Source organism: Leptinotarsa decemlineata, unplaced genomic scaffold, assembly GCF_025532065.1.
Source record: "Leptinotarsa decemlineata unplaced genomic scaffold, Ldec_3_MD MMD2_tig00026294_RagTag_RagTag, whole genome shotgun sequence".
NCBI classification, from domain to species: domain Eukaryota; kingdom Metazoa; phylum Arthropoda; class Insecta; order Coleoptera; family Chrysomelidae; genus Leptinotarsa; species Leptinotarsa decemlineata.
Window position 1 is genome coordinate 2,207,530 of NW_027412674.1, and position 23,489 is coordinate 2,231,018.

Here is a 23,489-nt window from a genome sequence, read left to right on the forward strand (position 1 = left end):
TGATGACAATTAACCGAACTTGTTTTTTAAAATGAAGGGGATATCTGTCAAAAATGAGCAAAACGTTAACTTTATCCTAGTTGCATAAAATTTGGCATATGGATATAAAATTGCCGTAGACACAACTTTTTCAAGTAACTTTTTGTTAAATTCGATCTAGAAATGCACTTTTTCAATTAAAAAAAAAAAAAGTTGAATTTGACAAACACTGAACGTCAGTAGGTCGCAGTTGACCGCATCATTTTAAGTTAAATTCAAAGCACAAACATAAACAAGTGCCGAAGTTAAACTTCATTGAAACTTTTCGAAAAAAAAATTTCCCATATATATATATATATATATATATATATATATATATATATATATATATATATAATGTTGTTAAATGTTAAATGTTGACCAGTTAAGTCATAAGTTAGGAATTCATCCTCTTGTTTCTGTAAAAGTCAAACGAAATACTTCAGATCAATTATGATTTAAGCAGTGGAGAAAGGGGAGACCTGGAGGCCAAATTAGTTATTGGAAGAGAAGAACTCAACCATATGATGTCAAAATGACTGTCATTGGTGACAGACAATTCCAATATTAAAATAAACCCATTCAACATGGATAAAACAATATAAATTCATGGTCGTGTCCAACAAATGGACTTCAGACGAACAGAAAATACATCATTTAAGATTCAACTTATCCTGTATTTTTCTTCGTTGGTATGAATAAAAATTTCAGTGAATTCAAATCATTTTCTTGGGAAAAATGGAAAAATTCTTTCATGGTGACGTTTGACGTTGAAAATTTGATTTGAAAATTAGAGAAGGACATTCAAATTGATCCTATTATTGTGGAAAATTTGTTATTCGATATATTATTGGACAAACTTTTCATTTCAAGAGGGAAACATTTTCCAGAGAGAATTTGAAAGAATTGTTTCCTCAATTTATGAATTCATCATTTTGTTCTCCTAACTATGAAACATATTTTACTTTGAGAGAAAACTCGAAAGTTATATAATTGACACCATATATATTTACTTTTAAGAAACAAGATTGGATTGAGAATAAAATTAAAGACATGCTGAATAATGGTATCATTAAAAAATCCACTTCATCATATGCCTCACCTTGTGTTATTAAAACAAAGAAGGATGGAAATAGATTGTGTATCGATTTTTGACAAATCAATATTGAAACTGAATTAGATCCATTTTCATTTCCATTGATTAATGATTGTATTGAAAAATTTCATGGTAGTAAATATTTTACTAAAATATATTTGAATAATGGAATTTCGAATGTGAGCATTACAGAAAGTACCCGAAAGTTTACAGCATTTGTAAGGGAAGAGGGGCATTATGAATTTCTAAAGTTACCATTTGGATGGAAGAATTCAAGTGTTCTTGGTGATTTGTTGGACGGAAATGTGGTAATATATATCGATGATATTATTTGTGGGAATTTTATTTTGGAGGAATGTGAAAATACTACTCTAAAATTTTAAGAAAATTCAATGAAAATAACTTCAACATGAACTTCAAAAGAAATTTTCATTTTGTGTACAAGTGAGTTTTCTAGGTAGAGAAATCGATTGAAATACAAAGAAGATGAAGAATAAAATCACTGAAAAGGTGAAAAATATGAAAAGACCTTATGACATCAAGTCATTACAATGTTTTAATGGCCTTAACAATCGTTTTAGAAGCTTTATATCAATAAAATTTTAGCAAAATTCCACGTCTTTTGGAAGAACTAAAATGTAAAAACAAAAAATTTATCTGGACTCAAGAATATGAAAATTCATTTGAGAAGTTGAAAAAAATCATAACATCAGAACCGATTTTACGAGTCCCACATCCTAGTTTGAAATATGAATTATCTACTGATGCTTCATATTATGGCTGTGGGGCAATTCTCTATCAAAGAGATCCAAAAGAAATAAAGAATAGACCACTGAAAGCCATCGGCTATTACTCTTAAAGATTTTTAAAATGTGAAATTATTATTCAGTAACAGAGAAGGAAAGCTTGGCGGTGGTAAAAGCAGTGAAACATTTTTGCACCTATCTAGAAGGAAAAAACTTCAAAGTTCATACCAACCGCCGTGCTTTGACCCAACTTTTATCCACTGGTGACTTTAGAGATAGATGCAAGATGACAAATATTTTTGAGAAGTTTCGATATGGAGGACAATCATAAAAATGGAAAAGAACTGAAAGATGCTGAAGCAATATCAAGATTATGTATTGAAACTCCCAACAATATTCAAGACTCATTTTGGTGTAATTTGGTTATTCAAGATTCGGAAAAAAATGGAAGATGGCAGATATCAAGTTAAAAGCAAGCAAATGATAAATGAAATTCTAAAATTGTATCATGATAATGCTACTTCAGGAGATCATGATGAGTATTATAAAACCTATTACAAAGTTAAAGCTATATTTATGTTGGAAAATATGACTGAGGATATCAAATATTACACAAAAACTTGTAAGACGTGCCAACTAACAAAATTAAAATACTTACCAAAACCTAAATTTAATCATATCACTAAATTTTCTGAAAATTCCTATGAAACCATACGTGTTGATTTTGCTGAAATCCAAAAGAAGTCTGACTGAATAAAACAACCAAATCCATCATTGTCATTTAGAGGCAACCAAGAAATATCTCAGCAAAAGCAGTGACGGAAAATAGTAAATCTGTAAAACAATATTTAACTAATTTACCATTTATAAATAAAATAAAAAATATAGTAACTAATTGTGAAAAAGTATTTGCATTGGGAGAATTTCATGAATGGGCAAATGAGAGAGGGGTCACAATTAAATTCCATTTCCTCCATGTCACCCTGGAGGAAATGGAATTACAGAGATCTCAAGTTATTAACGAAATGTTATGAAGATTTTTCTGGTGGTTGGAAGAAATGCAGCTGTAAAGCATCATAACTTAAATCACATTTTAGATTGTTCACCATCATATAAGCTCTATTGAAAATCAATAGATTTGCAAGCAGATAAAGTATTGGCTTGAATTTCCAAATAAGGGAAATACCAAAAACGCCAGAATGAAAAATGAAATACAAGGAGAGGTTTCAAAATCAAGCCAATAAAAATAGAAAATTGAAACCACCTGAACCGAATAGTGTCCGACCGAAACTGGTTTTTACCACCGAAAACGAATTTCGGCAACGGTCTCAGCTTCGGCCGAAACCGAAACTCCCTTACAAGGATTATGTTTTGAGGGAAAAATAAAGAAAACGTTATTATAATCAGTCTGTCTTTATTTTTTTATCTTTAAATCACGACGTTATGCAGTCTTCGACATTTTTACTTATTGATAATCAATATAACAAACCCTTATTTGAGAAAAAATATTAATTGCACTTAAAAATACTTGAAATAGGTGAGGTGTTTATTTGAGCAGGTGTAGAATTTTTTCTTTAATTATTGATGGTTTTCCAAAAATATTAAACATAAAATAACTTATTTAAGTTGTTACCTAATATCACAATATGTACTTAATGTTTATCTAATAAACAAAGTGAGTCACGAGTCACGACATGATTAGGCACGTGGACGCGGCAAAATGTCTTCGTCGCTTGTAGGAAATTCAACGCGCCGAACATTACCGATCACAGCGCGGGAACTCCCGAATGCAGTTTCGGTTTCGGTCGTAGTTTCGGCAGGTTTGCCGCTGAAATCGAAACTAAACCGAAACCCGTTTTTTTGCCGAAACTCGACCGAAACCGAACTTTCGGTCGGACACTAGAACTGAAAGAACATTCTAGAAAGGTATCATATAATAGAAAAAGAATATATAACGAAATGTCCATTGATAACAAGAGTACTTTTCATCGATGAGATAGTAGCTTTCGTAAAGGACCCCACACTAATCTTAAGGAAAACTGCTTTTGGTGAAAATTGCTGAAATTTCATTATGATTTAGCCCATTCAAACTGAACCATTTCTCTGAATGCCGGCGTTTGGATTCTACAGGGGGTTGAAGTTTGATATTTTGATGATTTTTCAAAAAATCCGGAATTTCATTTTTATCGTATAAATCTTAATTTTCATAATGAAATAGTCGAAAACATGTGCATCAAAAAGTTCAAATGACAAAAGTTTCTAGAATCAAAACTGGCACTGTGTTCATATAGAACATCCTCACTGTATACCAGTGAGGATGACAGTGTTCCATGTAAGTGCAATTTGTTACCATTCATTTAAAGTAGAACTCATGTGAATGATATCTGATTGTTATTCCACAACGAATGTTTGAAATACAAACTGAGTAGAGAAAAGTATCTTCTGTATTCAGTATTCATATAGAAGTATTTGTTTCGAAAAAAAATTTTTCTTTCGTGTAATTCAATGTTTATATGAAAGTAGCTGTTTCAGGAGGACTTTCTTTCAATTTGTATCTGAAAGTTACTTTTTTGCATGATCTACACATCCATGTATAGAGTTACTTATTTTCAAATTGATTACTTCCTTCCTTTCTTTGGAAGATTCCCTCATCCTTTTTTTTGTATCAAGATGGAGTAGTAGAAAGCCAAAAACTTTCTTTCCCATGAAATTCTTGTGGACAAAGCACTCATATAAATAAAAACACTAAATACTAAACACTACAATTAGTCACTCAACAAGAAAACAAGTAAAACAACGGGTTCTGGCACATTTGTATAAAGAAGAATTGAGTTCCAAATCCTTAGCAATAAAAAAAATAATTTAATTAAAAAGTATCCCTATAAAGTTCTTCCAAAGTATAAGAAAAGGAAGGGTGTGATTATTTTCTATTTCGATAGTGAATTGCAATGTTTCATTATATCAATTGACATATTGATGCTGATACAGTCAAACAAGTTAACAAAATCGAGACTTTTATACAAATTTGTTTTGATGTTTATTTGGTCCCGTAATACTTTGTTACTGAACAATATTTTACTATATACAAGTGACGAAATACCCATCCAACATTTGTAGGTGATGCATGACGTGGTCGACGGTATTTCTCAGTATACTTATGTACAGAGAGATATGAAGAATATTCAGTTGTATAAAATACAACTTTTACAAACAATGCCATGCAATAGAAAATACTTGAATCAGAGCCACACTTTTTAGTGCGATATCTGGATACCTTTGATAACTTTGCTGGGCATGAGAAAGACCAGAATTACTTCTCTTCAATATGATCTCTGATCGAGAAGCTCAATCAAACGATCCATAACTAGATCTCGATATTATATCCTCAACCTCATCGTGCGGTTAACTAACCGAAAGATGAAACTTTATGTTTGACAGGTCACTTGATTCAGAGTACGTTCATGATCTATAGAAAAATCTCAAGACCCATCTTAGCTGCATTTTGCCAGTAATTGGAAGTACCACATAAATGATTTATTGCTTAGAATCAGTTGTCACCTAGAAAGGTTCAAAATGAGCCAACTTGGAATGAAAAAGATGTTTGTTCTGTATCTGTAGAGTAGGGAGGGTGTGTAGGCCCACAGTACTTGGGCCACATGTGACCCATTGTACATCCTCCCAAGGAGTTGTCCTCCCAGGTCATCGTCCACCCTGTCCTTTCTAGGAAGGTGGACAGGTCACTGGGAGACATCTCCTCTTATTGGCAGTAACTCCGAACACTCGCTTAGGACATGCCTGACAGTTTCATCTTCCTGTTCACACATCCTGCATAGAGGTGTGTACACTAGCCCCATATTATGTATGTGTTTCCTTAGTTGACAGTGGCCAGTCAGAAATCCTACTGTTAAGCGTAGATTTTTCCTGGTCATCGCCAGATATTTCTTCGGCGCCAGCTTCCCAGGGTCGCCCAGGGTGATCCTGGCAAGATTGCATCCTTTGATTTCATCCCATCTCTTTAGGGATTGAGCATGGGTGTGACGTTTAGCTAGTCGAAGTCATCTTCTTAGTCCAACCGCTTCATTGGCTAAAGAGTCGGCAATGCGTGGCCTTTCTGTCGTGGCCTTTAATTCACCTCAGGATAATGTTATTATCTACCGAGGCTTTGGCTGAATCTTGGTGGCACTGTAGTACTAGCCCTGTGAACGTTGTCTGTTCAAGGCTTATAGGGCTTGTCTGCTATCAGTGCAGATTGTTATGTTTCTGCCAGAAATTCCTTTCTTTTTCTTTTGTGGCGATGAGATATCAGCCAGTTCTATTTGAGCCACGCTGGTATTTTTTCCCATGCCCCACTCAATCCTTAGGCATAGTGATCTGGGGTTCACTCCACATTCTGAGCCCTCTTTGGTTCTTGAGCCGTCTGTATATATGCGTATTGCATTTGTAGCATCTGACTCTGTGTTCTGTTTTATTTGTATTTTGTAGGGTTTATTAAACATAAATCTGAATTCAATTGCATCGCTGGTTGCCTGCAGCAGAGGTTGCGCAGTAAGCGCTTCTCGCCATAGGCCCAGCCTCAATTGACCCATTCCTACTTCGAGGTTCACATCAGCCGTGCGCAATCATAACATGGCCATTAACGAAACCTCCTTAACGTACATGTCCAGAGGGGCAAGACCAGTAATTATTTCCATTGTCGCGGTTGGTGTTGTTCTCATGGTTCCTATGTTGTTTAAACAAGCCAATCGCTGTATTTGATATAATTTTTGGATGGCCGTTGCTTCTAGTATTTTCAGTCTCCATGCAATGGTTCCGTACGTTAACATAGGTCTTATTAGATGTTTGTTATAATAATATAATCTGAGGAAGGGAGCTATGTTTCCAAAGATCTAAACTATTATCCAATGCGCGGCTCCTCGAATACTTTGATGCTATGCATTTGCATTATTAACTTAAAATAATATTTTGTGTCAGTGTCATCCCATTCACATCTATGCCTCTCAATTCATATCATCACGTAGATTATGCAACGCTGTACCGTCACACAAACATCGATATTAACGGTTTCTACCGTTTTTTTTACAAAAGCAGCCCTCGTTTCAGGCAACATAGTAAAATTTTTTCAAGAAAATTTAGACGCAGGTACCTAGCAGAAATATCTATGGTATAAATGAGGATAACATTGTATGTACCATGTTGGGATAAAACTCCAGTAATATTCATTACTACCCAAAGGTTCCTAACAGTGCATCACAAGTAAAAAATGCAGGTGGTGGAAGACCAGAAAATGAAACAACACCTGAACTTTCTGTGGATAAAGGCAATACGGCAGTTTTGAACACTAATGACTATCTTTGTGATCTAGCAACCTACAAGATACTCAAGCATGATCCTACATTCAACTCGTCGAATAGTCTTCAATTCTGACTTCGAAAATGTGAATCCTTACCACCTACGGCTTTCCTAAAAGTCACAAGACAAACCTTTGACTTCGTCCAATTGTAAACGCCATTGGTTCACCAATTGTTGTGCGAAATAACTAACGAACCTACTGTAGGAAACGGATAATCAAACAAAAGTTTTGATGTCGTTTCTCTCTTCACTATAGTACCTACCAGCCAAAAAGATGTTGGAGCAGATAAAATAAATTTTCTCAGGGGCCATCACAGCTCTTTTTGAGCTGTGATGGTCTCTTACATATTTCAATGGAATAGATGTTTCTATAAAAAATCGATGGAAGTCGTTATGGGAAGTATTATCATCCCTGTGATTGCAAACTTTTACTTGGAAGATTTCGACAAGAAAGCGCTCAGCACCGCTCCATTGAAATATACCTGTTGGTTTCGCTATGTTAATGACACTTTGGTTATTTGGAATCAGGAGAAACAAGCCTTAGAATAGTTTCTATGCCGCAAAAACTCCATTCATCCTCCACTTTACCATAGAAACAGAAAAATACCATTTTTGTATGTAATGGTCAACTGAAAAACTGACGGAAAACTGGGCCACACAGTTCATCGCAAACCTACTCAAACTGATCTGTATCTCAATAAGAACTCAAACCACCATCAAGGAAAATACGTGCTATAATGAAAAACCTTTTTGGTCGTGACATCGGGATTTGAGAGCCACATCAAGCTATACTGGCCAATGGGTTAACACCGCAAGAAATCAAACGTACTTTATATCCCAGATGACGACATACTCCAATTTCGACCACGATCCAGCCGCCAGTGGTCGGCACAGTCTACATGCCTTTCACAAACAAAGTTTCAGATCGCATTGGAAAACCGTTCACACGTCACAACATTAAGCCATTTACAAGCCAACTAATCAACTACGTAACACTTATCAGATCACACAGTGTCGAAAACCGAACTAAGTTTGTTAATGCTCGCAACAGCTGCAAACTAAGAATATATAAAAGCAAAGAAGTTCATTATCAGAGAATTAAGGATAGACTGCTTGCCAATCCTAATGGGTATAGATCCTTCTGGTTGGTAGCTAAAGCTGTTAATCAGAAATTTACAAAATCCACAATTCCACCACTAACACAAGCGGATGGTTCAATTGCAACAACAGCCATAGAAAAAGCAATTCTACTAGTTAAACAATTTGCGTCACACTCCACAGTCGATTTTCTGGGAAAGGCACCAACTACTATTCTCACACTAGAATCCACAATGCCAGAAATTTCTTTTCAACAGCGTCTAGTCAGGCGAATTTGAAACAGCTCAATATCAACAAGGCGTCTGGTCCTAATGAAGTGCCCGTCATTGTACTTGAAAAGTGCGCAAATAAACGCAACCTGTCTTACAAGATAGGAGTTTTTCTTCTTGTTGGAAGATTGCTTGCGTTCATCCCATTCCCAAAAATGACAAGAGACCTCTTCTGCATAACTATAGACCAGTCGATATAAAAAATCATGGAGAAAGCCGTAAACCACCATATCCTCAAATATTTGGAAGGCTTCAACATCTTGAGCGATCATCAATATGGCTTTCGGAAACAAAGATCAACAGGCGACCTTCTATCGTATGTCACCCATATTTGGAATAACGCAATCGATATATATATATGGAGGGTAAAGGGTTGTTGCGCTTGATATTTCTAAGACCTTTGACCGTGTGTGGAATGAGGGTTTGCTGGTCAAACTTCGATGGTATGGCTTGTCGGATCATTTTTGTGTATGACTCCAGCTTCCTAAAATAACGTTCCCTGAAAGTGGCTGTCGATGGATATCTCTCGAATACTTTCACCATCAACACTGGTATTTCCCAGGGATCCATATTGTCTCCAACCTGTCTATTGTATATCAACATCTTATTGGAAACAACCAAGAATCCAATATATTGCTTTGCTGACGACAGCACACTCGTCTCGTCATTACATTTGAATCCCAGGACATCGGCTGCGGATGCACATCTTCACCGGCAGCAGGAGGTTGAATATCTTAATAAGGATCTAGAAGTAATTTAGAAATGGGGTAAAGTAATTAGGTTCAATTCAATGCCACAAAAACCTAGGCATCGGTTTTTTGCGAACCGGTTATAATAATGTCAGGTCGGACAATTCCACATTCACAATATGTCTTGGCACAATCATGTCACTGGAATTGCAAAGGCTGCTTCTCAAAAGCTTGGAACACTTTTCCGAAACAGAAAACTGTATACACCTCAGCAACTTTTAATACTTTATGAAGCTCTAATCATGCCTTCTTTGGAGTATTGTTCTCATGTATGGAACTCCGCCCCCAAACATACCCTGAAGCTGCTGGATTCCAACCAGAAAAGAGCTATCCGCCTGATTGGAGACGCGATCATCACTTGCGACCTTTATAGTCTGGAACGTCGAAAAAAGGTTGGAGATTTGTCTCTCTTCTATAGGTACTTTCACGGGAAGTATTCAAGTGACTTGGCACATTTGATTCCACCAAGAGCGGTACACATCAGAAATACACGACGAACTGTGGCTGCTCATCGTTTTGAGGTTCAACTCAGTATACCTCGAACTTCACTGTTTAAGAATTCTTTCAATTGGGAAACGGCGTTTATTCTCGAAGCTATTCATTACTTAGTGCAGTTGGCATATTTTATTAGTTACTGTATTTTTAAAGCAAAAATATAAATTACTAGCTGTTGCCCGTTTTTATATTAACGTACAGCCGAAGACACTGAACCTAGAATCTTAAAATATGCAGGTAGGTTCTTTGTATAGCGTAAATAAGCAACAAGATAACAAAATCAGGAATTTCCACCCCAAGGGGGAAAATAGTGGTTCAAAGATTGTATTGAATTTAGTCCGTTTTGAAGTTGGAAACCTGAAGTTTCCGGTTAAAAACAAATATTGTAACTATTTGTTCAAAATGGTCTGTCACGAAGCTTAATGTGACATACGAAATTGTACGTGGGCGAAGCCGCGGGCAACAACTAGTCTGATATAATTGTTTTATGATAGCGAACCATTCTGAATTGTTACTTTATGTTGCCGTTAGTTCTTATGAAATGTGTTTTCCAATCCATTTTTGAGTTTATACTGTACTGGAACTATATTTTTTCCATTTTATTGGATCTATTATGTTTAGCACTTGAAGCAGCTATCAAAGTTGTTATTTTTCTATGTACCACTCACTCTGTTCAAAAAATAAGGTGAATTTTCATTTTTATCAAAAATATTTATTAATTTATCAATTTCTATTTTGCGCCCCATCTTGGCTCTCCTGGTTCTTCCATTGGGACGATTGGACTTTGGTTGACGTCATTCAACAATTCCTGAGCAATACTCATGCAATGGTTATGCTCATACGATGGTTTTTTGCTCAAAATTCAATAATTTCGGAACGAACTTTGCTGCTACACGCTCCAAAAAAATTGCATGGCATGAGCCATGGCAAAATTTGATCCATTGATCCATTGTTTTCGATAGCAGAAAATCGCCGAACACGCGAATTTGATTCAAATGATGGACCAAATTTTTCACATTATTCAAAGAATTATAGTGTATAATCATTCTTGAATTATTTTAATCTATATTGAGAAAATCCTCTTAAATTTGTTTTTGAAACGTGATTTTATTGTTCTACAATTACTTTTTTAACAGTTGAAATTCGGCGGTCAACTTTTTTCACAACCTTTGCCAGGAAATAATGTTACAAGAATATATAAAAATATAAGAAGGTATAAGTCAATGATGAAATCATTTATAATTTTGATATAGTGAATAGAAAACAACTTCTTCATTACACATTGTGTAATAATTTTCATAAATATGCCAATCAAACTTCTCAGTGAACATAGGCCTCAAAGGACAGCTCAACTTCCTGAACCTGAAATAATGGGTTTCAATGAGTCCCTGTTTCTAGCACCCTTTTCAGAACCTGAATTATTACAGTTGATGTCGAATAAATTGAAGAATAAAGCCTCGTCGGGGCCAGATGAGATTCCGTCATTTATTTTGAAGAAGGTGTTACGTCACATTATTTCGCCTCTATTTTATCTAGTTAATCTTTATTTCACTTGTGGATGTTTTCCATCTTTATTGAAAATCGGCAGTCATCCCACTATACAAAAAGCAAAATCCAGCAAATCTTAAAAATTATAGGCCCATTACTGTCACATCCTGCTTTTCTAAGGTTTTTGAATATTCTTTTCTCCAAAGACTTATGAATTTTGCATTAAGTCATAGCATCTTCTCAGATAACCAACATGGTTTCCTGCCAGGACACTCAACTCAGAGTGCGGTGTTGTCATTTTATGAAAAATTGATCAAAGCAATCGAATCAGGTGAGTGCCCTGTTGGGATCTTCCGTGATCTCAGCAGGGCATTTGACTGCGTTCAGCATGAGGTACTCTTGTCTAAATTGTGCAAAATATGGTATTCGTGGAGTTTTACTCGACTGGATACGAAGTTTCTTGACACATAGAAAACAATTTGTTAGTATATCTTCCACTAAATCTGCATATCGAAATATCTCTATGGGCATTCCCCAAGGCTCTGATTTGGGTCCAATTTTATTTTTATTCTACACGAATGACATGTATAATATCGAATCTCCTGCCAGCTTCATTAGATATGCAGATGACACCATTATATTTGTCTCTGACCAATGTGAAAATACCTTGAAACAAAAGTGTACAACTGAGGTTGGTAACCTCATTTCATGGTATGATCAGAAGTGTCTCTATTTCAATATTAATAAGACAAATATAATACGATTCCACAACTACCAAAAACAATGTGAAACTTTAACAATAAAAACTGATGAAATCTTGATTGAGCCTACTTTATCAGTTAAATTTCTTGGAATTACTATAGACTCTGGTTTAAACTGGAAAGAACATTGTACCAACTTGATCTCAAAATTGAACTCATTATGTTTTAAGTTCCGAAATCTTAAGAACATTTTGTTACGTGAACAATTAATCGTATTATACCATACACAAGTAGCCTCCCGATTACGATATGGCATAATATGTTTCTGGGGTGTGACCACTTGAGCACCAGACGTATTTATTGTACAAAAACGCATTTTAAAAATTATTTGCGATACCTCAAGCAAAGTATCCTGTAGACCGATTTTTAAGAATCAAAAATTTTAACAATGACGAGTATTTTAATTTTAGAAATGTGTGTATACGCATACACAAATAAAAATAAGTTCACTAGAATCCAACAAGTCCATAGTTATGATGAGAGGAATTGCGCTGATTTCCATATTCCCTACTGTAAATATGTTGTATCTTCGAAATCTTCTGAATATTTGAGTCTGAGGATTTTTAATAAACTGCCTAAAGAAATAGTCAGTTCCGCCAATATTTCTATTTTTAAAACTCGCTTGAGGAAATATTTACTCGACAATGCTTTTTATACATTGGATGAATTTTTTATTTTTTAGACCTTTAGATTATAAGTGACTATTCCTATATGTTTTATTATCTTTGAGAAAATAAATGTATTATTATTACCCCTAACTCCATTATATAACATAAACACAAACTAAAAATGTACAACTGGAATACATTTATTAAAACTTACAAATACTTGTACAATATAGACTATTCTATAATATAACATCTAAAAAATTCAATAAAATATAAATAATAATATAAAAGTAATGTAGAGTATATCATAACAAAACATATATTACATTTTCAATATAACAATATTATGAATTAAAGTTGGTCCTTTAAATAAACTGTAGGTACTTTGGTAATGTATATTAAATAATTTTTGAATATACTTTTCGTTTAATCAACAGGGATATATATAATTAAATATCTTATATTGCTTCTACCAAATATTTCATTTTAAAAGTTCCTAATACAAAAAATAGTGTTTGCCTTGTGAGATCCAGAAGTTTCACAATGAAATAGGTAGAAATTACATCATTTCTAGTTGACTGTCATTGGTTCTCGAAGAAAGACAAACATTATTTTTCAATTTTATCCATAATAGATCACATGGAGTATTTGTAATTTGATATTGTTAATTACTTTTGAGCTTTAGGATATCATTACCAGGTAATTCCTATAATATATACACTGATTAATTCAATTTATAGCTACTCACATCCAATACATTCAACAATATATCAGCAACTAGATGAGATTTTGAGAAAAAATTCTGGTGTACATATTTATAAACCCGGAATTTTAATGATACTGAAACCATACGTGATATGAAATCATGACCAATGTATTCTGGGTTTATTTGATATAATGCTTCATTCACTTTTTTTGGAAACTGGACAAAACATGCATTGGAAAAAACATTTCAGGATTTCTGACTAACTGAAGCAATATATGATTTAGAATTCAAATCAAAAACTGAATTTCCCACAACATCTCGAAATAGTACTATAAATAAAACGTTTCAACTCTGTAAGAAAATCTGAAAAGTTAATCCAAACGGTAAAAAAAATTAACCTTTCCGAAGTCTTTGAGAAGAACATTTTTAGTTTTTTAATTAAGGAATGTTTTTGTTGAAGCCTTGAGGAGCTGAATGATGAACTGAATTATAATTTTGTTACCACCTTAAGAGAACATAAAATAAATAACTTTTTTATTTCTGAAAAACATGAATAACTCGTTCAATGTCCTACATAGGTAGATAACAAATTTACAAATTGCATTAATGGAGATTAGTTATATATAAACATTACATACAAATATCGAATACATTTTCTAATATTATGTCTAATTTTATTTTGGCATAAATATTTTTCCACCAGTCAGATATCATTATCTCCTACACTTTCTAATATCATCTTCGACTGTAGGTACTGTATGAACATCTAGAGTTAGATACAAATACTTACAGACAAAACCCCAATTAGTACTACTCATGCATAAAATTACACTAAATTATCTTTGCGTTTAGAACCTTTCTGGTTCCTGTGATGAGTTTATATCCGAGGCTTTGGCGCTTTGAAGCGCCTTTTCCTACAATCGTTCCGTCACCAAAACCTTGGTGTCACCGCTTAGTGTTGGGCTACGTACAGCAAATGATACTAAGATACCAAGAGCCACCAACACCATAGCCAAGGCATTCATTACTATTCCTTCTTCCGGCCATTCTGAGTATGTATCCCTGAAATTTGGTTAGTGGATTATTTTACATAAGTCTGTACAATGGTTTTGGAAATTGAAAGGAAACGTTGATTTGCTCTTTTAATACGAGTACCAGCAATTATGTATGGAAGCATCATGCAATCAAGTAAATGCATACGTGCGATTTTTATCATGCAAAACATTTCAGATTAACTAGATTTAAGTAGAATATATATGTCACACATAAAGCTCGCGACATATGGAAGTTTTTTTTATCAATAGATATAATGAATATTTGACTTGGCAGTTAGTTTGTGCTTGAAAAATAAGTAAAAACAGCCTCTTCCCTTTAGTCATGTGCTACTCTAAACCTGTTAAATTTGATATTTTTATCGAACATCCTCAAAAAATCAGTTTTTAAATATAAAAATTATATCTATGATAGTCAGTAATGTAAACTTTTGCTCATTGGACAAATTAATAAACAGCAGATCAATTAAATTTAACTATTTATCAACTCTCTTTAGAGGGTAATCACAAATTATTATTTTTATTTATGTTTCTTATTTCTTGGTACCATCACTGTTAATTGACTTTTATTCCTGTATGTTCGTGTGCATTATGGAGTGGTGCTTGTTGCTTGAGTTAGAATAGCTTTGAGCTAGACTTCGTCAATAAGTACCAGAATCTCCTGTAACTTATTTTCATTTTCGAATATATCTTTGTATTGTTTTTTTTTATTATCAATAAAGCCTATTTATTATTATTATTATTATTGCTAAATTTCAAAAAATGCCAAGAAAAAAGTTGCTTGGTTTCCAATTTACACACTTGCTCGAAATCTGAACCCTCCTCTTCTGTCACTTCGACTTGTTTCCATTTTTTTTTAATTTTTCATATCTTTCGCTCTATCGAGTCGAACGAAACATGATTCAAATTTCAAAATTCTGATGAATACGAGACTTCACCGTCATATCTTGCCCAGAAAATACCCGCATTGGCCTATTATCAGAAAAATAAATAAATACACCTCTAGAAATTCGTCTTTGTTGTGGCAAAGTTCATCTAGTTTATTTCATTGTATACTAATTCGGATTTTCAATGTAGGTATGGATGTTAATATATCGGTAATGCAATAAACGTATTTCTCTTCATTTTTTATTACACTCGTATTCCTTTTTTTAATGGATTTTTATTTAGTTTGATTATTTTTCTGACCAATAATTCAGTTACAAACTAACTCGAAATATCATACAAATACAAAACATTGACCTACAGTTTATTAACTATTCAAAAGACTTGTTCTAGCGATTTGTACTAAACATGACATAAAATTTCGTGATTTCAAACATTAAAAGACTAATGCAGCATGCCGGGAAGAAAACAGTAGGTACTAATCAAATGGAAATAAAATTTTCCATTAGTAGGCTTTTGAAATAAATTTTTAGTTTTGGTTAATATCAAATTATTGCGTTTAATAAATCGAGTTATTTTGTGTAACAATTTTCTTACATTTATGATTCACACATGAGTTTTATGTACAATGATACAAAACAAATTGGAAATCGTTCTTTTATGTGGTGACAATGTCCATATCGAGACGTTACTTGTATTTTCAATCACCGACATACAGGAAGAAATATTAACTTCAGTACCGTGGGAAGGATATTGGAAACATTCAACTGGCTCTTTGGATAATCGTTTCAAGGAACCACGTTAAGTGTTAGATGAAATTTGTGGTATGAGCTTGATGGGACACCGATCCACCAAACGGTAGACGTGAAACAGTGTCTCAGTCAGATGTAGGGACAAAGTGATAGGACGAGATTGAAAAGATTATTGACCAACAAGATCACCGGACTTATCTCCGATAAACTTTTTTCTATTGGGTTATCTGAAGCAAAAAGTGTGCAAACAAAGAGAATGCCACAAAGTCTGTGAATGAAAGGATTATAATTTGTATAGAACGGTAAGGACGGCATACTGAATGATGAATTCGGGTGTTTTATGAGATTATTGAGATAAATCAATGAATGTTATGATGTTTTGTTGTGAATTTGGTTATAGTAATTTTGGTTTGTTGTTATTTACATATCTAATGGTAAAAATAGATGTAGTTATCGAGCAAATAATAACGCTTTTTGAGTTAGTTTCATAAATCTTATATTCTTTATTTTCACAGTTTACATTCAACAGGGTATGCATCAAAATATTTCGACTTCATCTGCAGCTAATGGGATACAAATCTGCTAAAAAAAAGGAATACGACTATTGCAACAACAAATACGAATTTCTGGAGGTGTATTTATTTCTTTTTCTGGTAACAGGCCAATGCGGGCATTTTTTGGGCAAGATATTCATCAAAATTAAAAAAATATGGAAAAAAGTCACAGTGACAGTAGAGAGTCCAAATTTCGAGCAAAGGTATAAAATTTGTATAACTTTTTCTTTGAGGATTTTTGAGGATTTTCGAAAAAAAGGTGAAATTTGACAGGTTTAGTAGCCCATGACAACAGGAAAGATGCTGTTTTTTACTCCTTTTTCAAGCACAAACTAAATGCGAAGTCAAATTTTAGTATAATTACTAATGAAAAAAACTTCCATGTGTCGCGAACTTTATGTATGACACTGTATATATGGAATACATGCAAGAAAAATATACAAATATACCAATAAACACTTACAATCATAAAAAATATAGTCTTGTAAATAACATTCATAAAATCATACAATTATTTTTTCGGTCGCTGCATTCTATCGAGAAAGCGAGTAGTCAGTAAATCAGTGTTTCAATCAACTGTTACGACTAGTGAGTAACTGTATAGCTTTCATTAAAAGTAAATTCGATTTACTGATTTCGTTTTCTCAAAAGCGCATTCAGTGTATATAATATCATAAAACAGGTGATTGTGATTTTCTCTGTGATTAGTGCTGCCGTATTTTAGAGATCTCCTGAACGTATGAGGATGTGTGCTCTGAACCGGAACTCGTCCCTTTGCAGAATATACGCTACAACTATAGCAAGAGCAACTAATGTCATGCCTATGGTGTTCACTACGATAGCTTCTTCACCGAGTGATGAATATCGATCTCTAAACGAAAACAGAAAAATATGAAATATCTTTCACTATAGTATAATTCCAGAACAGTAGGCACTAAATTCTCAGAAATGACAGTGACGTTTTGCCTCAATCTGTCAATTGCAGTGGCGTACGGAAATTATATTAAACAGATACGGAAAAATTAATTTCAAGTGTATTTCTAGTATTCAAAAACTGTATTCACAAATAACGATTAAATTATATGACAAAATATACGGTGTGTCCACGAATGGTGTTGCTAAGAGGAGAAAAATCTTCATTATAATTTTATGACAAAAAGTCATTTAATAAAAAATGTTTATAATCTACAATTTTCATACTAAAATTCCAATTTTTACATTTAGATTATTTGCAGCATTTCACAAAAAAATCAAGAAAGTCGTTTTAGCAAAAGTTTGAAACTAATTTATATAAAATTGACCATAAGTGGTCTGTCTCGATTTTTTGTGACATTCTGCAAAAATAAATAATCACGTAAACCAGTATCACCGCAAAAAGTTTAAAATTACTTACAGTATTGTATTATTCATTATCGTCTGAAGAATACTAGTCTTATGATAAGCAACTATCGCGATTATTGATCAAGGTAATAAAATCAATGGTTCAGTTACAATGTCCACTAGTGTCTTCTTCTTTCTGATGCATTTTTTCCATGACTCGGGTGTGACATTTTCTATTGCAGTAGCTAGTAGGCCTTTTACTTCATTCATTTTGAAAGTAAAGTTTTCCCTCGCCACTTGGTTCTTTATTTGAGCCCATTTAAGCTCGATCGTGTTTAGCTCACAATGGTACGGAGGGAGGCGGTGTACAACATATTATCGTCGAATAGTATTTTTTTTTGAGACACCCAGTTAATTATATCAGCTTTTCGCCAGGCAGGTTGGTGACCATTTCCTCGTAGTGGTTTCTAGTTTTCTTGGACTCGAAGTGTAACAAGCCGTTTTCCTAAAAACCCGCTCAACAAACATCTCTGTGTATGCAACGTTGCCATTTATAAATTTCAGTCGCAGAATATAATTGAATTTTTTTATATTCATTCAATAAATATTGATGCTGTTGAATACATTTCATTAGCAGGAAGTTACATTAATGAATAAAACATGTTGCCTGATATTCTATGACCATTTAGCTGCTGTATGATTTGAATAGAAAATGATAAAATATATAAAATCACAACCTGACAACAATGTTTTCGTTTTAATGAAATAACATTTCTGAGAATTCAGTGCCTACTATTATAGAATTTTAGTTTAGACGATATTAAAGCTATATATAAAAAATAATGGTTCATCAGGCCCAAGATGTATAAAAATTGTGGTGTTATATTTTGAAAACATTTCAAGTATTAATATTTTTGTCAAATACACATGACATATGGTCTTTTTGATACATTTAGATGGATATAATTTCAAATTTGTACCAAGAAAGAATGTAGTACGTTCAAGATTCTCAAAGAAATATATAGTTTCAGCCCAGAAAGCATTTGAGACAAACTTCTTGTACACATATTTGAATTGAAGCAATTTGAATGAAATATCAAAATGTTTCATCAATTACAAGGGTTCAAATGACACTTTATCGTTGAATTTATAAATGTTAGGTGAATTAAATAGTTTACAGATTCCATAATGAATAATACACTAATAATGTAAACTTTCACGGCATTCTGTTAAAGCTACTTTCCGGGTTTTTTGGCCGTTCTCTGCAGATTTTTATGCCTGACGTTTCGTCTACTACTGTGGTAGATATGATCAAAGGCGATGAGGAAACGGCCGAAGTGCTGGAGTTGTTCCCAACGCAGAAACAACAGTTTCTCTTGAACTTTTCGACCGCTAGCTCATCGCCTTTGATGTCTACCGCAGTCGTAGACGAAACGACAGGCACAAACACCTGCAGACCACGGTCAAAAAACCCGGAAAATAGCTTTGACACCACCAACACTAATACCTTGAAAGAAACATGGAAATAAGTGCTTAAAAATACTTGAAATATTGACAGTTACATACGGTGACTGCATTCTGAAGCAAAAAATTGGTTAGAAGGGGTACAAGCTTTCCACAGAAGGTCGAGAAGATGTGAATGACGACGCTTGCCCTGGACGCCTCAGCACATCAACAACCTATAGATATGTTTACAAAGTGGACAACATCGTTTTGAAGAATCGTCGAATCCCTATTAGTGAAGTTGCTGTTGATGTTAGCATATCGGTTGGCTGATGTCATGCAATTTTATTTAGAAATTTTGGACATGAAGCGTGTAGCAGCGACATTCGTTTCAAAACTGCTGAATTTTGACCAAAAAATCGTGGTATGGGCATCGCTCAGGAATTGTTGATTGACGTCAACTGCGATCCAGATTTGCTTAAAAGGGTCATAACTGGTGACGAATCATGGGTACCTATATGGTAATGACATCGAAACCAATTCTAGGAGAGCCAAAACCAAAAAAAGCACGCCAAGTTCGATCAAATGTCAAGGTTTTGTCCACTGTTTTCTTCGATTACCGTGTCATAGTGCATCAGGAGTTCTTGCCACATGGTAGTATCTTAAAATTAAGCGCCGCTTATGAGAAGCAATACGAAGAAAACATCCGGTATTGTGGAAGAACAATTCATGTCTTTTGCATCATGATAATGCACCTGATCACTCGTTTTTGCTTGTTCGTAATTTTTTGACCAAAAACAACAAAGTAATCACGCATCAGCCACCTTATTAACCAGATTTGGCCCCCTGCAACTTTTTCCTGTCCCTAAAATTGAAGAGAACCATGAAAGGACGGCGTTTTGCGACGAATGATGAGATGAAAACCGAGTCACAGAAGAAAGAGAACTAGGACATCTAGTTCATATCAGAACTGCTCCGAGAATTGTAAAAAAACGCTGGCTAAAGTGTATTATATGTGAGAGGGACTACTCTGAAGGGTACTGAATAGAAATTGATGACTAAATTATTATTTTGGAGATAATAATTATATTTGAGACAAATTGAAATTCGCCTTATTTTTGGAACAAACACTAATGTACCTAGAGTTTTGACAAAACAATATTTAATCAGTGTTACATCACAATTTTATTCATCTTGGTCTGGTCCAACTTATCATCCTAGGTTCTCTTTGAAATCATACCATACTTGGTTAACTATTTTCGGAAGTATTAAAAATATTGGAATAAGGAACATATGAAGAGGGATGCAACGAAAATAGAAAATAGTTTATTATTTCCTTTTTCTTCAGACGACTAATATGGTATACTAAAAAGTTGCATAATTTAAAGACGGAATTTTTCAAAGTTGCGTAAATACATGCATACACGGAAATTCAGTTGATAATAATTTTCTTATTAACATATGCCAACGAACAGATAAATTGAATGTAGAATTAATATGGAGAACCTTGACTTTTAAGTTTATGTAACTCATTTGTGAGTGGAAATCTCATACGCTCTTGCGTAATTCTGCAATTTATATTCCTTCTGAGAATAACTTTTTGCAAACGAAATGAAGGCATGCAGCCATTCTACGTGCTTTCAATTTGTAGAGATGCAATATTATAGACATATTTGTATGTTTCATTTAATAAAAGTAACTTCAATTCAACGCATTGTATTTTTTTCAATTATTTGAGCTACTATTGATAGTAATTTAACACTAAACCTATGAAAACTTTTCTTATTATAATACCACAACTATTGAGGAAGTATTTATTTATTCAGGTGAAATTCAAAATGAATTATACAAAAATGAAAGATCATCTATGAGAATGATGATAAAGAGGTAATCAGTTATTGATTTGTTCTGCTGTTAATGCGAAAATTTTTCCAAAATATCCTATTTGTTATTGTTATTCGAAGTCGATTCAAAAGATTATTAATTCAGTTTTGAAATTTAGAAATATTAATGATCAAGATACTGAGGTCTGAGAGAAAAGACGACATTTTTCTATTTATTTGTGTGCTAATTCACACAAGTAATTAAATAGTGTTTTTAAAATTATTAAAAGTTTTGCTAAAACATTGCCAGCAATTTTCTTCTTTTAATTCAGCGCCCAAAAAAATCTTTTTGTTAAAAATAACCAGGATCATTATCGTAATTTTTGTAACTTTCAGTATCTACCTAATATCAATTTTTTAACATGAGTAAATCTTAATTTCAGAAAAAATAAATGATCCAATATCTCGTCTCATTTACTTAGGTTATGTTAGGTTAGGTCCAAAGTGAGTCCAGAGTGACCTTCCACCGCAACCCGCAAGGATTTATTGTAACACACACCTATTCACACTCGGCCAAATAAACCCAGCTTCTTAACGAAGCCAATTAGTTTGTATGGTGAGTGAGATAGTAAGATAGTAAGAGTACAGCTCTGCCGCTATCTAAAAACCTGATTCGGTCCCCAGCGGGGCAATCACAAAGCATGTGCTCTGATATTTCATCATTTTCCAAACAGAGACGACACACACTGTCTTCCGACAGTCCAACTCTCTGCATATGATAATTTAAATGACAGTGACCTATAAGAAGGCCTGTTAGACATCGTAGTTCATCCCAACTGTAGTCCAACAACTGTTTGGTATCAAGCTTCGAAGGGTGAATAAACGCCTTGGAGTGAGCCAATCTGGGGAGATTCTGCCAAAACTCCAAAAATCTTCTTGCCATCCAGGTGTTCAATCTTTGTTTGGCAAAGCCTAGCGATGCCAATAACAGGTTCTGGTCCTATGAAGCTGCTTGCAGCACCTTCTTCTGCAAGGGAGTCAGCAGCTTCATTGACTTTCCGGTCAGTATGGCCAGGTATCCAGACCACATACAATCTGTTAAGTCTTCCTATCGAGGAGAGTCGTTTTTGTCAATTTTCTACCAATTTAGACGTTGCTCGGTAGGAGCCAAGAGCTTCCAACGCCGCTTGACTGTCCGAGAATATTTTTATTGACTTGTGTATGAGGTTGGATTCTTCCAATCTCTCCGCACACAATTCAATAGCGTAAATTTCCGTTTGAATTGCAGTCGTATAGGTTCCTAGGCAGGTTGATATATCTGTCCTGGGTCTCTCTTATACGTAGTATTCGAAGATTTTGATGATAGGGTTCACGAAAGGATTGTTATCGCAGTAATAATTATTGTTCCAATTAACACCTTCATAGAAAAAAATTAGTCAATCGAACAATGTTTCAAAGAAAATGTTGAGTTACTTACTGGTTGATTGATCGCTCAAAAAAAATTTAAACGACTTCGAATTAATTTCTTGCACTGAGTCCACTTGTGTGAATGGTATCTGTGCGATTTTGAAATTCTTAAAATTCTACAAGTTTTTTTAACATAACCTGAAATTGACACTTAATTTTAATTTTGGATGGTGTTTGAACATACTTAGGCTTATTGTATTGAAATTGAAGAGATTAAAGTATAAAAACAGATGTTTGGAGTACGAACTTAATATGAAAAAGTGTCTTTTTGTATAATTCAATGTTTATATAAAAGACGTTGTTTCGAAAAGGCTACTTTTTTTAATTTGTGTCTGAGAGTTACTTCTTTGCATGATCTACACATCCTTGTGAATAGTTTATTTCAAAATTGATTTCACTATAGAATTTCAGTCCACAAAGTCCGTCATTTACTCTAAAAACAAACTGTAATGTTATTTTTCTTGGTTTTTATGAAGTTATTATCTGGAACATTACTGATCAAAATCAAAAAACAAATGTAGCTAATAAAGTTAATACGCCACCAAATGTGGCTTTAAGAGATATATTCCACACGTTTTAGTTAGCGGATTCCAAAAGTGATTTATATTTTCAAATCGTTTCATTACTATAGACGAGTCTGTATGATACGTTGAAAAAAAATATTAATGTATATTATACAGGGTGATTTCAAAGTTGATTCATTTATTTCAACAGCTTGTGAACTTGCATAAAAGTTGACACATCAAACACCAGTATGTTTATTATTTTCGCATACAAATGACTTGCTGCAGCAGCATTTTGTTGCCACTC

At 33.8% G+C, this 23,489-nt stretch overlaps 1 protein-coding gene and 1 long non-coding RNA gene across 7 annotated transcripts in view; one reads left to right on the forward strand and one right to left on the reverse strand.

The window, feature by feature from the left end:
- The first annotated feature begins 328 nt into the window (after nt 1–328).
- LOC141484782 (uncharacterized) lies at nt 329–3,266 on the forward strand. The gene is made up of 2 exons (XR_012466796.1): nt 329–445; nt 517–3,266. It is a non-coding gene; the product is annotated as an uncharacterized lncRNA (long non-coding RNA).
- Nucleotides 3,267–12,861: 9,595 nt separating this feature from the next.
- Nucleotides 12,862–23,489, reverse strand: part of nemy (cytochrome b561 family member no extended memory) — a 306,149-nt gene continuing 295,521 nt past the window's right edge. For 5 of the 6 annotated variants that reach the window (XM_074180147.1, XM_074180146.1, XM_074180151.1 and 2 more), the window contains one exon: nt 14,820–17,497. In XM_074180147.1, coding sequence (XP_074036248.1) covers nt 17,347–17,497 — 151 coding nt within the window. In that variant the 3' untranslated portion in view covers nt 14,820–17,346. Of the gene's footprint in view, nt 14,446–14,819; nt 17,498–23,489 lie in introns of those variants that run through there. The other variant, XM_074180148.1, reaches the window with a different exon arrangement.